Source organism: Carettochelys insculpta, chromosome 5 (genome assembly GCF_033958435.1).
Source record: "Carettochelys insculpta isolate YL-2023 chromosome 5, ASM3395843v1, whole genome shotgun sequence".
NCBI lineage: Eukaryota > Metazoa > Chordata > Testudines > Carettochelyidae > Carettochelys > Carettochelys insculpta.
In genome coordinates, this window is record NC_134141.1 from 38,103,428 (window position 1) to 38,121,353 (window position 17,926).

Here is a 17,926-nt window from a genome sequence, read left to right on the forward strand (position 1 = left end):
CACCTTGTAGACTAGCAGATATTTTGGATAATAAACTTTCGTGGGCAAAGACCTGCTTCGTCAAATGCATGAGGTCTTTGCCAACAAAACCTTATGCTCCAAAATATGTTAGTCTATAAGGTGCCACAGGACTTCTTGTTGTTTTTGAAGATACAGACTAACACGGCTACCTCTCTGATACTTGAGAACCACAGTGAGCCATTAAGAACAGTCTACAGTACAGACTTAGGAAATGTATCTGAACATTCATAATGTTTTCTGCCTTTCCCCCTCATTTTGTATTGCTGTGGACATGGGATCTCTTTGGTTTTTTGGCAGCGGGGGAGGAAAATATTTGTTCCTGTTGCTTATTCTAATTCTTGTCACGGTATTCTAATTCTTGTTACAACAGATCAGGAAAGGGATCTTGGAATTATAGTGGATAGTTCTCTGAAAACATCCACGCAGTGTGCACCAGCAGTCAGTAAAGCAAATAGGATGTTAGGAATTATTAAAAAAGGGATAGAGAATAAGATGAAAAATATCATACTTCCCCTATGTAAAACTATGGTACGCCCACATCTTGAGTACTGCATGCAGATGTGGTCTCCTCACCTCAAAAAAGATATACTGGCATTAGAAAAAGTTCAGAAAAGGGCAAGTAAAATGATCAAGGGTTTGGAAAGGGTCCCATATGAGGAGAGGCTAGAGAGACTGGGACTTTTCAGTCTAGAAAAGAGGAGATTGAGGGGCGATATGATAGAGGTATATAAAATCATGAATGGTGTGGAGAAAGTGAATATTGAAAAGTTATTTACTTGTTCCCATAATATAAGAAGTAGAGGACACCAAATGAAATTAATGGGTAGTAGGTTCAAAACTAATAAAAGAAAGTTTTTCTTCACACAGCACACAGTCAACCTGTGGAACTCCTTGCCGGAGGAGGCTGTGAAGGCCAGCACTCTAACAGAGTTTAAAATAGAGCTTGATAAATTTTTGGAGGTTAGGTCCATAAATGGCTATTAGCCACGGGTAAAGTATGGTGCCCCTAGCCTTTAGTCAGAGGCTGGAGACAGGTCGCTTGATCATTGTCTTCGGTTCACCTCCTCTGGGGCACCTGGCACTGGCCACTGTCGGCAGACAGGATACTGGGCTGGATGGACCTTTGCTCTGACCCAGTATGGCCGTTCTTATGTTCTTATTTGTGAAATAATCACTTCCACAATAATGTTGACACAAGAAGATGTGAGTTTGAGCAAGGAATGAGTAGGAACAGATAAACTTCAAACTTCTTTATTGTAAGTAGTCAACCTGTTGTGGATAAATGGCTTTAAATGAGGGGTGAGCAGACTTTTTACATGGGGCCCCACTTTTCATCCCTGCAATTAGCAGGGGCTCCCAACCTGTCTAATGTAATCCAAACTGATGGAAATTTTGGTTATGTCCATATGGAAGGGGAAAAAAAAACTTTTGGCATATGTGAGAAAATAAATATGCAGAATGTAAAAATGTGAATATACATACATAAAAACAGTAACATATGTAATCATTTTAAATTAGATGGATGAGCCTGAGACCTAGCAGCCAATTGTGCTGTGCCTCCCTTATGAAATTTCACCCCTTCTATCGGGGTGGCACCCCCAGTTTATGCACCTTTGCTCTAAACAGTGAGTCCCACTGAGCTGGGGCTGAGAAAGGCCTAGCTGAAGCATAGATGGGGGCGGAAAATATGTTCAGGACTGTTTTATGAAACTGTGATTAAGAATTGGAGTTGGATCTTCCACTGTGATCTTGCTGCTTTGTGCAACTCTGTTGATAAACCGGTTTAAGCTAGCTACCTAGGAACTTCTCTAGTACAAGGAGAACTCCCCAGATGGCATAGAACAAGTATAGTGTCTACACTTCTCACACCCATAGCAGACTGTCGCTACATGTCTCTTATACTTCTTAACGTGGGAAATATTTATACCAAAGAGGGATGCGATAGGAACATTCTTTAATTCTTGAGGGAATCCCCATTTGGTAATTTGTTTTCAAAGACAGAAACAGGCACAATTTTGCACATCCCTTAGCTACCCATGGGGCTGGGGATCAGTAAGAACACTCAAACTATCTTTGTGCTCTTCTTCCCCCCACCACTTGCTGAGCTGAGTGCTTCCCCAGCATGTCTAGGGGCTTGATTTTTCTACTGAGATAATGTGAAGGATTCCACTTCCTCTGGGTGGCACGGTCCTTTGCCAGAGTTAATTGATTATTCTTTTTGCCAAGGTCCGGATTTCCCGAAGTCTAAACTCCAGAAAAAATACAAAGATAACAGTAATACATAAATATAAAGATTTTTGTGGTTCATTCACACGTGTCTGGTGATCTAGATTTGGTCACTGATATGCTGATTAGTTACTTACGTTCTGTTGTTAATGGCTAGTGGACTGCTGTTTTAGCTTAACAAAGCATGACTCATTTTTGAACGGTTTAAAATGATTATTCTGTCTCTGTTGGTAATTAAAGGAGTTGTCAATTTATGAATTTTTTTTAAAGTGAATGTTTTCTTATAAGTAGCAACTGAGATCACTGTAACTATAAAGGAATAGAGAAGGGGCCTTTTTCCTAACTCCCCCCGCCTCTCTCTTTTAAACAGTATGTAGTGCGTACAGCATAGGTGGACAATAACTTTTCATGGGGACCACTCCAACTGTTGGAAAATGGTCATGGGCCACCTTTTTTCATGATACTAAAAGAGGAGGTGTGGGGTCTGGGATGGAGGTTGGGTAAAGGAGACTGTTGTGAAGTGGGTCAAGGGACTGGGGTGCAGGAGTTTGGGTTATGCCCTTGGGCAGGAGATTTGGGTGCAGAAGGTTTGGGTTATGTGGGAGGCAGAGGGTTTGGTGTGTGTGGGGGGGCTGGAGGGGGGCAGAGGGTTGGGAAGAAGGATGTCTGGTGTGCTAGAGGCAGGGTTTGGCCAGGAGACTTACCTGTGTGGCTCCTGACCAGCAGCCCAGCACATTTCTTAGGCAGGCTCCCTGCAGGCCCAGCCATGGCAGAGGCCTTGTTGGTCTCTGAATAACTATGAGCTTGAGGGGTTGGGGAGATGTGCTTGGCATGCTGCGTGTACTTCAAAATAGGCAGCTCCCATTGGCCAGAAACCAGCCGATGGGATTGTGGGCAGCATATGAAGCTTCTCCACTTTCCTGAACATTGTGTGGGAGCATGGCAGACAGGGAGCCTGCCTGAGGCTGTGTCTACATTGTGAGATAAAATTAAATGTATTAATATCAGTTTTTCTAACTCTGGAATTTATAAATTTGATTTTGACTGTCCTTATTTCCCCACGTGCTCCTCACAAAGTTGACTTATTGCTGCCAAACTCAATTGGCAAATATTGACTGTTTCAGTAGTGCACTGTGGGAATCTATCCCATGGTTTCCTCATCCCCATACATTGTGGTTATGCTCACTGGTCTTTGACATCATCTTCCCACATTGCATTTTCCTCAGTCTCCTCCTGTTCTAAGCAAACATCCATTTTCCCGTTGGAAAGAAAGAAAAGTAGGGCATCTTCAGAGATGGCAAAAAAGCTAACAGAAATCTCTTTCTCCTGTAACTGAATTCTCAACTGGCCATCCACTGAGTGTCCCCCCTCCTGTGATTGCATTCAGTTCTTGAAAATAATATAGGGACCCTGAAAGGCTTGAAGAAAGATGTGTTATGAAAGTTTTTGAAGCAAGAGAGTATCTGAGAGGAGCATCTTTGGTTTTCTGGTGCACTAAAAGGTTTCTGTGCACAGGTTCTCTGTCTGTCTGTCTCTATTTCCGTGGTTGCATCCAATCCCTGAAAATAACGCAGGGACAGACTGTAGTCTCAGAGTTGGAGGACAGAGGATAGAAGAGTCTAGGAAAAAAGATCTTTGTCTTCCCTCTTCACTACACAGACATTGCCAACATGGGGGGTGGCAGTGAAATGTAATACTCCGAACTTGTAACGAAAACAGGAATCTCAACTGGCCCTCCACCCTGTTTTTTTGGGGGTTCAAATCATGAAGACCAATAGGAAGTGTTAGGAATAAGATTTTATAACAGAAATATAAAAGCAGTAGGTGTCCGCAATGGACAGCAAGTCCCCTGAAAATATTTTTGGCGGGTTGGGGGCTGTGATCTGCAGCTGCAGAGCCAGTTGAAATGTTGAAGTAGTCCCCCTGAATATCTTAACTGCTGGTGGAGCCCCCCCCCCCCAGTGGCAGGAAGCCCCACTGGTCCCTTGCCAGGGGAATGGGGGGTGTTCAGTGGGGGGCCAGTTGAAGTAGCCTCCCCTCTGTATATCTTAGTTGTCAGGGGAGACTTCCCTCCAGCAGCTGCAAGAGCCAAGTATCTTTCCTGCCCTTGGAGCCCTAACCATGCGCAAGCCAGGACATGGTGCTGCCTGGCAGCATGGTGAGCACTGAACGGCAGGCATGCCCTTTTATTGGGTCAGGGGCTACCCATGTTATGTGGCTGAGTGCAGGAAAGACCCCGACTGCGTGGTGCCTGTGGGGGAGGGAGGAGGGTTTGTGCACAAATGGAAACCACTGAGAAGTTCTTCGGCATATTATGCAAGCATGACCCCCACAACAGCTTTGCTGCCGCACGGGGCGACAGGGCAGCAGCTGGCACCAGGTGGCGCAGAAAAAAATACCAGGTATAGAGACAGAACCACAAACTCCATGCAGGAGCTATTGGTCATGGGTAGATGAACTCACGGTGCTAATAGCAAAGAAAGAAAGACATTTCTCATCAGCTTCTCGTACAAATATGATCCCACTTTAACTTCCTGGTCCTGATTTGAAATTCATGGTCTACCTGTTACCTAATTCCTGTGCACCTGGAAAGCAGCGGCCAGAACGAGCAGTGAGGGGCACTGTGGGTCACCTACAGGACAACTCTGGAGGCTAATAAATTCAGTTTTTAAGACGTGGTGCTTCCACACTGGCCTCTAAGCGAACTTTTAAATTCAAGCTTGATACCATATATATCAGGTACCAACGATATTGTAATATCAATACTAATGTTTCCTACATCGGTCTAATGGTATTTAAAGTGAAGACAGAGCTAACCACCTTAAATTCAAATATATCTCATAGTGGGGACATAACCATAGTCTCCCTGCGGCATCTGTGGGCTTGATCCGGCAGCTTGGTAGGCTGTGTTTTGCCCAGTCTTTGAGTACAGTCATTTCCCCTGTTCCTTCAGTGTGTGTGGGGGGCGGGGGTGGGGAGAGGAGGTACAGTCAGATGTTTCCAATTTTGAAATGTTTTTCTTGGATCACAAATAGGCTAGAACTACTGTTAGAAGTGCCCGAGAGGCATCCGCAGCTACCTTTAAAATAATTTATTTTTAAATTGACCACTTTTCAGATTTGTAGAGTAGCACTGTAACTTCCTTGAAAGTGAAATTGGACGTCTTTTTGTTGAAGTAATGCAGGACTGAATCTTTAGCAAAGATGTTTTTTCTGAGTTAATTCAAATTCTCCCAGTATGTAGAAAGCAGAATGAAAAGTAGTAGTGGAACTAATGGTCCAAATAAAAAGTTTTCTCTGAGGTCACTTACTCTTATTTATCTTACATAACGTAGTGTATTTTTTAATTTATTTTGCAAACTATCCCAGTAAAAACCTAGGTCTGGCTGGCAGACTACTTGCACTAGTCTTAGCCATCCCTCACAATTTTACCAATGTATTGACTGTAAAGTATCAGGATACTTCTCATGCAAATTGGCTTAATTAGGAAAAAACAAACAGGAGTCTTTGCTACAGCTTGTGTTCTTTATCCTTTGCTGTTGTAGTGGGTTTTTTCCCCTTCCTCTTATTCTGTAGCTGCTTGATTTGTGTAAAGTGCCTCTTCACTAGTCAGATTAGGAAACAGTCTCATTGTCCAATAGCTGAGGACCAACAAAAACTCAAGGCAATTGAAATTTAATTACTGCTAACAGGGCAGGCCGCAGACCTACTCATAAAAATCCAGGGACGTATGTTGTGCCCTATGTGTCCAAACTCAGACAATTTTGGACACATGGGATGTTAAATTGCTTTCCCTGCTTTTATTTAGTAAAATGTCAATTATGCAAAATTATCACATATTAGAATAGTATTGGAAAGGGGAATAACAGTCTTCCTGTTATATAATGGCATTTTTGTTTCCATTTTCTGGAGGAAGAGTATGGAAGGAAAATAAACTCCAGCTCAGTCTGATGCTTTATTGGGGCTGAGGTGGATTTGTTTTAATGAACTACTCTTCTCTTTAGTATTTTTATGAGATATTACCTGTGCAAGAATTCAGCATCTCATTAAATGGGATCATAAATTATGCATCAGTTTTTGTCTCTCAATGGCCGTGTCTACACTAGCCCCAAACTAGCCCCAATGGCCGTGTCTACACTAGCCCCAAATCTGCTCATGGGAATAAGGGGACTTCGAAGTAGGCGGGGTCCTTTCGAAAAGGAGCCCCTTCGGGGCGAGCCGCGCCCTTTTGGAAGGGGCATGGTAATGAGTGAGGTCGGAAGATGCTAATGAGGCACTGTCATGAACATGTAGTGCCTCATTAGCATAGTGGCGGCCGAGGCCATTCCAAAATGCCGCTTTCAAATTGTGCGCTGCCCGTGGAGATGGGGACCTTTCTGAAGGACCCCTCAGTCTTTGAAAGCCCCTTCTTCCTAACACCAGACAGGAAAAAGAGGCTTTCAAAGACTGGGGAGTCCTTTCGAAAGGCCCACAGCTCCACAGGCGGCGTGGGATTCAAAAGTGGCACTTTTAAATCACCACGGCTGCCATTATGCTAATGAGATGCTGCATGTTCATGACAGCGCCTCATTAGCATAATCCAACCTCGCTCATTACTATGCCTCTTCCAAAAGAAAGAGGCCACTGTAGACACAGCTTATATGTATTGAGCTTCTTGAGTTCCGAAGCTTAGGATGAATGACTGCATTATCTGTAGATGACTTATTTTTATGTAGAACAACAAGAAGTCATGTGGCGCCATGTAGATTAACAGATATTTTGGAGCATAAGCTTTCGTGGGCAAAGACCCACTTCATCAGGTGAAGCGTCTGCATCTGATGAAGAAGGTCTTTGCCCACAAAAGCTTGTGCTCCAAAATATCTGTTAGTCTATAAGGTGCCACAGGACTTCTTGTTGCTCTCAAGGATACAGACTAACACGGCTACCTCTCTGATACTTATTTTGAAGTAGAAAGCACTTAATAATGTTAGTGATCTATACACATAAGAGTTGTGTGTTTGTAGGGGCAGGGGAAGGTACCAACTCAATGCCTGGGCATTTCATGGGGGGATGATTGAGGTCAAGTGGCAGAGAATTTGTTGGATCTACTTTCTGTGGTTTGTTATTTATACATTATGGTAAAGATTTGCTGCAGTATCAGATAAATTACCTTTTAGCAGTTACACTCCTGGAAGCTGTGCTTCTGGTCCTAGACTTTGTTTACTCTCCATCCTTATGTCTCATTGTAGCATAGATCTCAGAGAGGTCCATCAGATGATTGTCACGGAGTTTCCACTGTATGTGGCAGTACTTGAATATGGGAAGGCCAGAATAAGGAATAAAGTAACATAATGAAAGTCAAAATGTGAACACTTTGGCTGCCTAATTAGAGGTTTGTTTGCCTACAGAAGGTTATGCTTAGGCTGTACTTGTATTGAATATTGTCTGAAATCTGTTACACTCAATCTCTCCGTCAGGGTAAAAGCTTAATAGATCTTTAACTGTGCTTCTGTAATATGTTTTTAAAGCAAATTTTGTTGTCTGTCGGGCCTGTAAATCTAAATTAATGCTCCACTCAACTTAGTGTTCTGTAGGATTAATAGTTTTGCTTCTGAGACAATTTGTACAGGTAGGCGACAGTAAAAGCACACTGCTGTGTGCTTGGAGAATATGTAGCTTTCCTCAAAACTGAATAGTATTATGTGCATGGTTACAGGGGAGAGAGGTTCTCATCTCCCATTTGTGCCTTTTGGGTGACTGTCCTTTGTGCCTTTTTGAAAAACCTCTCCTTGAAAAATTTGTGTGGAATATTTTATTTTACCTGTTCTCTTTATAATATACTACATTTAAGCTTTGCCAAAAATGTTCTGTCCTTACTATTAGATATGTCTGTTGGGTTTTTTTTTGTTGTAGTTTGTTTTTTGTTTTTTTGGTGTGGGTTTTTGTGACCAACTCTTTTGCATCTGCTGAAGCGTTTTGCTGATTTGGAAGACACTTGAAGTGAAGCACATGCTTATGTGCCATGCTGAAATGAGCTCTACATAGGTGGCACTCATCTTTTCAAGTTATTACTGAACAGGTGCTCTTAACATGGAATGCAGAGGACATATTTCAAAAGGGATGTAAGTGAGATTAACATGTTTTTTGAAAAACTTTTAAGTTTTAAGAGTGTGTTCCTATCCAAATGCCAGTCGGCGAAGGTGAATACATGGTTAGGAGATGGAAATTTATTTCCTTCAGATATTTTTTTTCCAATTCATCTGCACTATGAGTAGTTTTACTGTGTGATATTACACTGATTACGCATTGTATGGTTGTGTTCATGCTGCATGCTTTTTTGACGATACTGTTTTTTTAACACCCCAGCATTGAAATAAGTTGAAAAATGGGATCCACACATCCATGTCATTGTACAATACAAGGTGTCCTCAAAATGGAAGATGATATACCATAGCCTGGGTGCAGTTGCTGCAAAGTTTCTATGGTTAGGTGGTATTCAGTTCTTTGCATTCTGGTAGTACCCAGATTGTTCAAGGCACTCAGCATAGACACACGTGAATAAGGAGTCTTGGCCTTAATGAGCTTACAGTCAGGTCTAAGGTCTGAAAAGCATTTCACAGTTCACCTTTACTGATGTAAAAATTAATCCATAGCCCATAAGGTGGAAATACTGCTGACCTTATTCCCATGACACCCATTGAAGATGATGGACTGAGTAATTGGACATAAAATTTTTAAATACCTGGCTAGCTCCTGGTTGGTACTTCGAATGTCAGAGATTCATAAAATACTACAGCGGCAGATGTGTCACTCTCAACACATAAGCTGATTTAGAGTGGCACGCAGAGGGTATCTGGCCCCATCCCTGCTCCCCAATGTGGCACGGGATGGCGTGGGAGTGCAGAATTGGAGCTCCTGCTGTGGAGTCTGCAACGTATCACAGGGCCAGGGCTGAAGCCCAGGCCATGGTACAGGGCTATGGTGCATGGCCCAGGAATGGAACCCTGCTGTGGAGCCCCCACTAAAGGGCCAGGGTTGAAACTGGAGCCATCAGGCCACGGCATCCCCACCATATAGCACAGGCAGCATCTGGAGCCCATGGGGCCAGGGCCTTCACCAGGGTACAAGGCCAGTACTGGAGTTCAGGGCACCCACTGGGGCATGGGACTGAAGCGTTGGGCTCGGCTCAGAGCCCGGGAGCCCAAGGCGTGGAGCCTGCATTGCCAGGAGTGCGAGGCCTTAGCCAGAGTTTGGGGGTTGGAGCCTGCAGTGTGGGATCCCCCCCCAGTGGAGCACAGGGTAGTACTCCCAGGAGTGCAGGGCCCCTGCGGGAGCACAGGGAGTAAAGCTTGCAGTGTAGGGTCCCAGTCAGACTTGAAAAAGCTTCAGTGCCACCCAGACCATACGTTGAGGTCAAAAGGTCAAATTTCGGCACTGTGCCTCAGAAAGGTTGCTGACCCCGGTTTAGTCCTTGTGTGTAATAATATGCCATGTTGCCTAGTCCTAACTAGCATATTTTTTAATTTGTATTGCAGAGCCTAATTAGTATGTGAAAGAGCCAAAAATGTCAGATGATATCAAGAAGCGGCTGGAATTTCCTAACACACTTATTCAGTCACAGGTAATTAACTTTTCAATACTAATCTGGTGCATTCTCTCAGTCAAAACTTTTTATTTTATTTACAAACCTTTCCACAAAGTTTTCTGCACCCCTTTGCCAGTATAACCATGAAATCAAAGCCCAGCAGAGCTTTTTGATATAATAAACATTGGCTCATTAGCCTGACTGCAATCCAAACATCAAACCCAGTCACCATCACTGCACAGAACTCTCCTCTTCCTTTGTAGAAAGGATGAACTGAGTATGGCAGGAACTCTACAAATCTGCAAATTCTAAATAAGGCTTGATGGTGTTAGCCACCCTATGGCCTTGTCCCTGATGGATGCCTTGAACCTTTGGAAGTCCTTGGGTATATTTACTGCTGCTGCTAACTACTAAAAAACAGATCTATGCTACACTTGGCAAGTTGGAGCCAGTAGACAACAACTGCCCCCATAAGAAAAAGGCTGAGTTTACTGTCTGTCAAAAAGTTATATTGTGATTGTGTAAGTCTCTTATGGTGTCACAGCCATAAACCAACTGACAGTGATGTAGAGTTGAAACCTGATCATGCAAATAAAAATATCTCCCTATGCCTGTTTATTTTTAATGGGTTGACATAATGCTAAAATAAGGTTAAAATGTCCCTAGAATCATGATTTTTAAATAATTTTTAAAAGAACACATTGTATTTAGCAACACAGACCGTGAAACCTATAATTAGCTTCTGCCGTTCCCTTTATTTTTCTTCCAGCTCCTCTGTCTTCATGAATTTTGCATGATATTTCATTTTTTGTGGCAACCTTCTTTCTAAACAGGACAGTGCCCTGTGAACATGTTCTTCCACACTTAACCTTAGTTACACTAATCTATGGTAACACTGTGTGAAATAAATTTGTGTAGAGCAATATGGCTAGATGCTTGTGTTGAGGGGGGGGATTGCATTTCCTAGCAAGCTGGATGTAGAAGGAAGATTTTCTCATCACTGATCAAACCAGATCACTGACACTTACTGAGTAGTCAAACATGACCTTGACACTTAGAACACCTGATGAACTAGTGGCAGATTTTCTCAGTGGAAAAAGACTGTATCCTGGTTAGTGTTCCCTCTTTTTTTTTTTTTTTTTTTGCTCTCCATGGATGGAATAAATTTTGTTATGTGGGCCTAGGCAAGTGTCAAAGTTTACAACCAGTAGAAACACATCCTGCCCACTGTGGGTGGCTGTCTGCACTCTTCTAATAAGCTGGACCTCACCTGTATCTCCCCTGGGCATCTGCTTAAGTGCTCAGCTTAAAGGGAACACTGATCCCACTTTACTCTGTGTAAGATTTACCCCTTTGACACCACAGTGAAATTTGTCTTTTTTTCTCCTGCCATCCATTGCTCTGGGCAGTTATCTTTTAAAAAAGCTTATTAGTACTGTTTTTGCTGTGCTTTGCTTGTTCCATTAGCTCCCGTTTTGCTTTTGTTGCCATTTCCAGAGCTTTACCCTGATCTTCCAAGCCATCAATTTATTATGAAAAACTTTCAGGACTCACTGGTATAAATGACCACATAGAACCATAGGGTTGGAAGAGACTTCAGGAGGTCGAGTCCAACCCCTGCTGAAAGCAGGACCAATCCCAACTAACTCTTCCACGCCTGCTGACAGGATGAGGGTAGGAAGGTGAGCAAAAAGGGCAGTTGCCTCTGGACCTGGTGTTTCAAGGGGAGGTGGAGCTCCAACATTTGGCAGCAGTGGCTGGAGCTCCAGGCCCCTTTGAAGTGCTGCAGCAGAGCTGCTCCAGGTGTGTGCAGCTTTTCGGAGGTGGTGGTCTAGTGGGCAGTGAGGGCTGAATGCTCTAGGGTTTGCCCCTTCTGTTGTTGATGCCACCCCTTATGAGGCATGGAACTGGGTCCCCCTCCCACCTTGCTCTGGGCCATGGTGGTTGTTGGGCTTGCTGATATCATCTAAGGTAAGGCTTTGTCAAGCTGGAACATAAAGACCAATAGGGAAATAGATTCTACCATCTCCCTAGGTAACCCATGTCTGTCTGTCTGACCTTGAGAGCTGCGATCTGGGACAGTGACTTAAAGAGCCCAGAAAAAAACGATGTGAGGGCCATAGATGTTCTTGGTCAAAGAGGTTTGCCTGTGAAATCATGTCCCACAGGAGGCTAGGTTGATCTCTGGTTATTTCCACCTGTATGGCATACTGCAAAGCCCCAGTTATACATAACATTTTCTATCTTAACCAGAGTATCTGTTAGAATGTATATCAACAGAAGGATAGTTGCCTGTAACTGGGTAAGACATAAAGAACAGAAGGCTCATTGAAGTCCACTAGGATTGTGTCATGAAAATCTCACTAGTGGGTTAATGTGGGCTCTTTACGGCAAGCACAGATATCTGATGTCGTTGCATTTGCTCTTTTGGCCTACACAGCAACAAGATTCAAGGCTATACTGTAAGGTCACAACATTTCAGAGTTTAACATTCACCAGTTCAATTATTTATGAGCGGCCGCTGCTTCCCCAGGGCTCTGGGGCAGGGAGTGCCAACGGCCTCTGCTTCCTTGGGGCTGGAAACGCCAATGGCTGCCACTTCCGTGGGGCTCTGAGAGGCAGCCAGGGGCATGGCATGGCCACTGACCGTCTCCCCACAGCTCCGCCACCGGTCTCCGTGTCCCCCCACTGCTGCCCAAGAGCCCAGCCAGGGTAAAATGATATTTGCAAAATTCAACATTTGTGAGGGTTCTCAACACTGAACCCTTGTGAATGTTGTGACTTTACTGTATTAAAATACTCAAGAGGGGGGTCCTTCTTGTCATCTTCATCAGGGTTAACTGTTTACAGTTTGGAGTTGTTTCCTGAAAATGTGTAGTGTTAGCTAGAAGAATTTTTTCTGGTTTACATTTGTAAAATCATGGCAGCTAGTGTACAAAGTAAGTTTACAATAGTTTATAATGGTGAAGGTTATATGGCTGCAGACTGGAGAGTGGTAGTTCTGTCACATACTTCAACTTTTCTAACAAATTTTTTGGCATTTCTTTCTATTCAGATGTGCCACTAACAACTTCTTTGGCTGTCTTAGAAGTGCTCTTGCAGCTTTGATCTTTGTCTCCTTAATAAGTGATAGTGCAGAGTGAAGCATATTTTAATTATTTCTGTTTCTTTTATAGGCGGTGGGTCATCTTATTGCTGCAGTGCAAAAAGAAAATGTTTTATCAGAAAAGATCAGACAGTCCACTAACCAGGTTTGTGTTATTTTGTTTTCAGCTTCTCTCTCACATCAGATTCCAAGCTTCTTTTGTGGTCTCCCATACACTGCTTTTATGTTCAATAAAGTTACAAATGGGAGGCAAATGCTGTGATATATTTCAGAGCATACAGCTGGAGATTGTTAATCTCTGGTATGAAGGGGAACTTTTTTTCATTTTTGAGACTCGGTGGCTAATAGTAACTGACAATAGAGTGATACTATTTAGTTTTCTGCTAGACTCAGACTGATGACAAGAATTGCTTTGTGGAAACTGAGATTTTTAAGGAACTTTTCAATCACGTTATCATGTACTGGCCCTGTAAACATCCTTGCTATTTGTATATTAAAATCTTGCAAGTTAGACCTCAAAGTTAAAATTGCAGGATATACAGAATTTCAAATACCTGTAGCTGAGTGTTTCTGTTTGCATTAGCAAATTAGGGTTCATGTTACCTTATGAAACAATGTGACCAAAGGTCATAATTTAGCATTCAGTTTGTTCAACTATCATTAGTTAAGTGTGATATAAAATGCCAGTCATGATGAGTGTCATAGAAGACCATAGGAGAGGGCTCTGTGTTAGTGTTTCCTTTTTCTAAAGGTGGCCTGGAAAAGGAAGGAATAAGTCAGTGGCTTTCTAAATTTGTTTTAGGATATATAAACATATAAAAGACATAATTTAAAAAAGTGGGGTTTTATGTGTTTTCCTTTAAGAAACATTACTGTAGACCACCAAATCAGGAGAAGAAATTAGAGACATACTACGTCAAACAAAAATCTGAAACACAAGACCTAATAGTAATGGGGGAATTTAAATTACCCAGGGTTATTAGAAAAGGATGGCAAAATGCAAAATATTCAATATATTTTTGGAATGTATTGGGGTCATCTCACTGCTTCAGAGGCAGGAGGAAGTAACCAGAGGCAGTCATATTAAACCTGATTCTGAGTAAAGGGGAGGAACTGATTGTAAATCTAAAGGTTGAAGGTAGCTTTTACAGTGGTGGGGTACAGCTCTCAAGGCAGAGCACAAACTCTTCAGACACCCGGTTCTGTAGCCAGCACAGAAGTAAGGGTGGCAATACTGTGATTTTCCCCCCACCAATAACCTTGTGACCCTACTGCTACTCCATTTTGGGTCAGGTCCCCCAATATGAGAAACACAGTCTTTTGTGCAATATGGGGCAGGAGCTCACAAAAGACTGGATTTCATGGTGGGAGATGAGTTCACAGTCCGTTATGTGGTTTTTTTTTTGTTGTTTTTTTTTTTCATTGCTCTGAATTTGGTAAGGCCCTAATTATCCTTGCACCTCTGCTCACAGACCAAACAGTAACTAAAGATAACCTAATTAACAGATGTGTAGCATCAACATAAAGAAATATTCACTTCATTTCTACAGAGGGAGTGTTGCCGAAATATAAAAATTCAGACATTTAGAGAGGCAGGAGCTCTGAAAGTGGTGGTCCCCAACCTTTCTCATTTGTGCACCCCCCCATCCATAATGGAACCTGTCCATACCCTTCCTCCACCCCCACTTGGAAACTGAACTGAAACTTTAAATGGGAAGATGTTGGTAGAACAATAAATTTTGAACAGAGATTATTAATTTGAAACTTGTGGGAAAACAGACTATACGGGTAGCAATAAACAATAAGACTTAATCAAAACTTTCCAGATTTGGTAATCTATTATTGTTGTAGTAGAAGAAGGAATGCATGTAAGGAAAACATTTAATACATTAAAATGGCAGTGTTGCTTTGAAGTTGGGTGTTTCCTTGGGTTTATTAACAAAAAGTAACATTTTTATAAATGACCTACTTTGGCAGCTTCTTTGGGTGACAGAGATTGGGTTGGCTTTGTCCTGCTTTCCTAGAGACTAAATACAGTAATGCCCAAAGAAAGAGAACCTACTCTGTCCACATAAAGCTGCAGCTCTGGGAAGGGATGTCAGGTGGGATTTTCACCAATGGAAGCTTAGGTTGAATAGTCTTTAACTTCTGTCAGCTTCCTAAATTTGTTTCATATGCTGTTGATTTCAGACTCCTGCATTGAACTTGCTCTGGGAGAAGTGCTGCAGTGAGAATGTGACTGTGCGGACAGCCTGCTGCGAAGGCCTGGTGACCCTCGTTGCACAAGATTGTGCAGAATTGAATTATGTTCTCAGTACAGCTCTCAACCTGATTCCTTCTTCCAGGTAATATTCATTGACAGTATTGGGGGCCTTCTCTTTGCCTGGTATCAGTAAAAATTTAGCTCCCATTTCTTGTCCTGCACTTAGTGTAAACTCTGTGGGGCAGAGACTATCTTCTGTGTACAAAGACATGGTTTTGTGATGTGGAAACTATGTACTAGGATGAAGTCAGGGCAGGGGAGAAAACAAGGAACCAGTGATTGACAGGTGATATGTCTAATACAGCAGTGCTGCATACACTAAAGATATTATGTAATTTGACCCATGTGATAGTCCCATTCATTTCATGTGCAAGAATAATTTTGCGTATGTGAATAATCCCACTGTAATGTTTAGTATCTTTTATGAAAATGTTGATGAGGACATATGAGAGCTGGTTTCTGGTTCCAGTGCTACTACGTATTCAGTGTATAACAAAGGGCAAATCAGTTTACCTCACTGTTGCTTCTTCTGTAAAATGGGAATAATAAAATACCATGCTTCATGGGTGTTTTCTGATAAATGTTACATGATGAAGAGATATTACATTGCTGAGCATCATAAAAAGATATGATGAAATGATAAATGCAAATGAAAAAAAAGTAATCCAGTACATGAGTATAATAATGTTTGAAAATGTGTTTTGTTAGTCTCCTAGCCTTGAGAAGTTGACTGAGACACTATTCTGATAGGGCAAATGTTGGGTGTTTAGCACTAAGCCTTTGTATATAGAGAACACTAGTATAATTTTCTTGCTTGGGGCTATTAATTGATGCTACACCTGTGCTGTATTATGGGGTCATGGTAGTGACCCCAAAAGTCAAGACTGCAGGAACCATGCCATTCAAAACATATTTCTAAACCCTTCTACCTTTCACAAAATTAGCTTTAGGCTGAAATTTCTTGTGCTTAACTTCAGCCAAAGGTGATTTTTCAGTTTGTGTAAACTCAGCGGAACTATTAAACCAGAAAAATCACTCAAAAAACAGTTGCATTTTTTGTTTTTTAAAATAATTAAAATAATCTTATTTTGAAAATTTGTTTATAAGGATTCCAGCTTTAGATCAGGTTTGCCACATTTTGATAGGATGTCCTGGACACAAAAATTGCACATGTGTATTGCAGTAACCTGGTTAGTGTAGGTACATATTGCTCACAATAAGATAGATACACAACAGCTCAGCTGTGTGTCATAGCTCACACACCGTAAGTACTCTTTTGGAGCATGAGGACTTCAGTCCTATGCTGGCTGCTGCTATAAAGTTTTCATTAGCTGTGGATGGCAGTCTAGTGACAACTGTGAAATTTCTATGTGGCCGAGATGGCTACAGTAGCAATGCTTGAAGGGGAATACTATTTTAATAGATTTTTGTACTTTGGAAAACCATGTAAATCCGGACATGCAAAGTCATGGTTAATGTTAAAAACACATGGAAAAGCTGTAGTAACCCCAATCACTGTGACTTTATGTTAATAGGGCACTGGGAATTTACATATGCACCTCATTAGCATATGTTGGGCTATTTATTAGCACGCCAATTTTGGAGAAAGCGACATGGGTAGAAACAGCCTAACTGCGGTAGGTTGTCACAACTCCATTGACCTTTGTGGAACTAAAATAATTATACCATCTGAGGATCTGCCCAGATAATGTATGAACTTCTATAGCTTGTATAGTCCTGCAGATCAGACTAGATGGTGGTAATGATTCCTTAGGGCCTTAAAGTTTATGAGTAAATTCCATTATTATTACCTATTTAGGAAATTATTAGAAACAAGCACCTGTTTGTATTCTTGGACATTTTTTCCTCACAGTAGGACTAATGTACACTATGAGAACAGAAACATCTTCTTTGATGTTATTTATTGAGATCTTTTGGCTTAGTTCATACACTACACACATCGCTCCCTGAATCCCAAATTGGAATTAGGAGTGCATATTGTTGGAATTTTGTTAAGAAAAGAGGGGCCTGCTGTTTTATTCTGGTTAATCACTTCACAGTTACTCTAGTTAAACTGAATGCCATGTGTAAGTAAGTTAAGGGTGCCTTGAATTTTCCCTAAGCATTGCAAAAGCTTACCCACCTTTTGTTGTTATTCCAACTTCTAGAAGTCTGTGGAAGTCATCTTTTCTATTGCTCGGCAACAGGATTTTGAATAGAACTGTAATCTGACAGGGAGGTTCAGTGTTTTGATTCTGAGGAGTTATGACAACCTGTGATTTTAATGATTTCAGGCATCTTAGAACTGCACCATTGACTTAAAAAATCTCAAAGAATTTAGCAGCAGCATTCTATCAGTGACAAACTGCACCAGCATTAGATCATACCTTTTTGCAAGAGTGCAAAAGATACTTCTCTGGGAAGAGATGCACTACTCATTGTACTTTTGTATCTTGGAAATCAATATTTATTTTTGGATGAGGCTTCCACTTTGGAGCTTGTGAAATCTTGAGACCATCATGCCAATGACTTGCACCGATTGTTGTTGTATAAATTTATGCTGAGCATTCATTTTGAAAAGGCTATCAGTGTTAATGGAAGTAGTAAAGATGTAGCTATGAAATGATTTTGTGGGGTTTTGTTATCTTCAGGGGAATGATACAGATTTATGATTATGGCACTCCAGAAATGATAAAAGGTGTTATATTAAGGACAATTTACTAATGATCTCAAACTGCTTGGTATAT

The 17,926-nt window shown here is 41.7% G+C and overlaps 1 protein-coding gene across 1 annotated transcript in view; it reads left to right on the top strand.

Annotated features, from left to right (window-relative positions):
- Window positions 1-17,926, top strand: part of FOCAD (focadhesin) — a 165,944-nt gene that overhangs the window by 924 nt on the left and 147,094 nt on the right. The window contains exons 2-4 of the mRNA XM_074994977.1: window positions 9,761-9,846; window positions 12,987-13,061; window positions 15,107-15,261. Of these exons, the coding sequence (XP_074851078.1) occupies window positions 9,790-9,846; window positions 12,987-13,061; window positions 15,107-15,261 (287 nt within the window). The 5' untranslated portion in view covers window positions 9,761-9,789. The remainder of the gene's footprint in view (window positions 1-9,760; window positions 9,847-12,986; window positions 13,062-15,106; window positions 15,262-17,926) is intronic.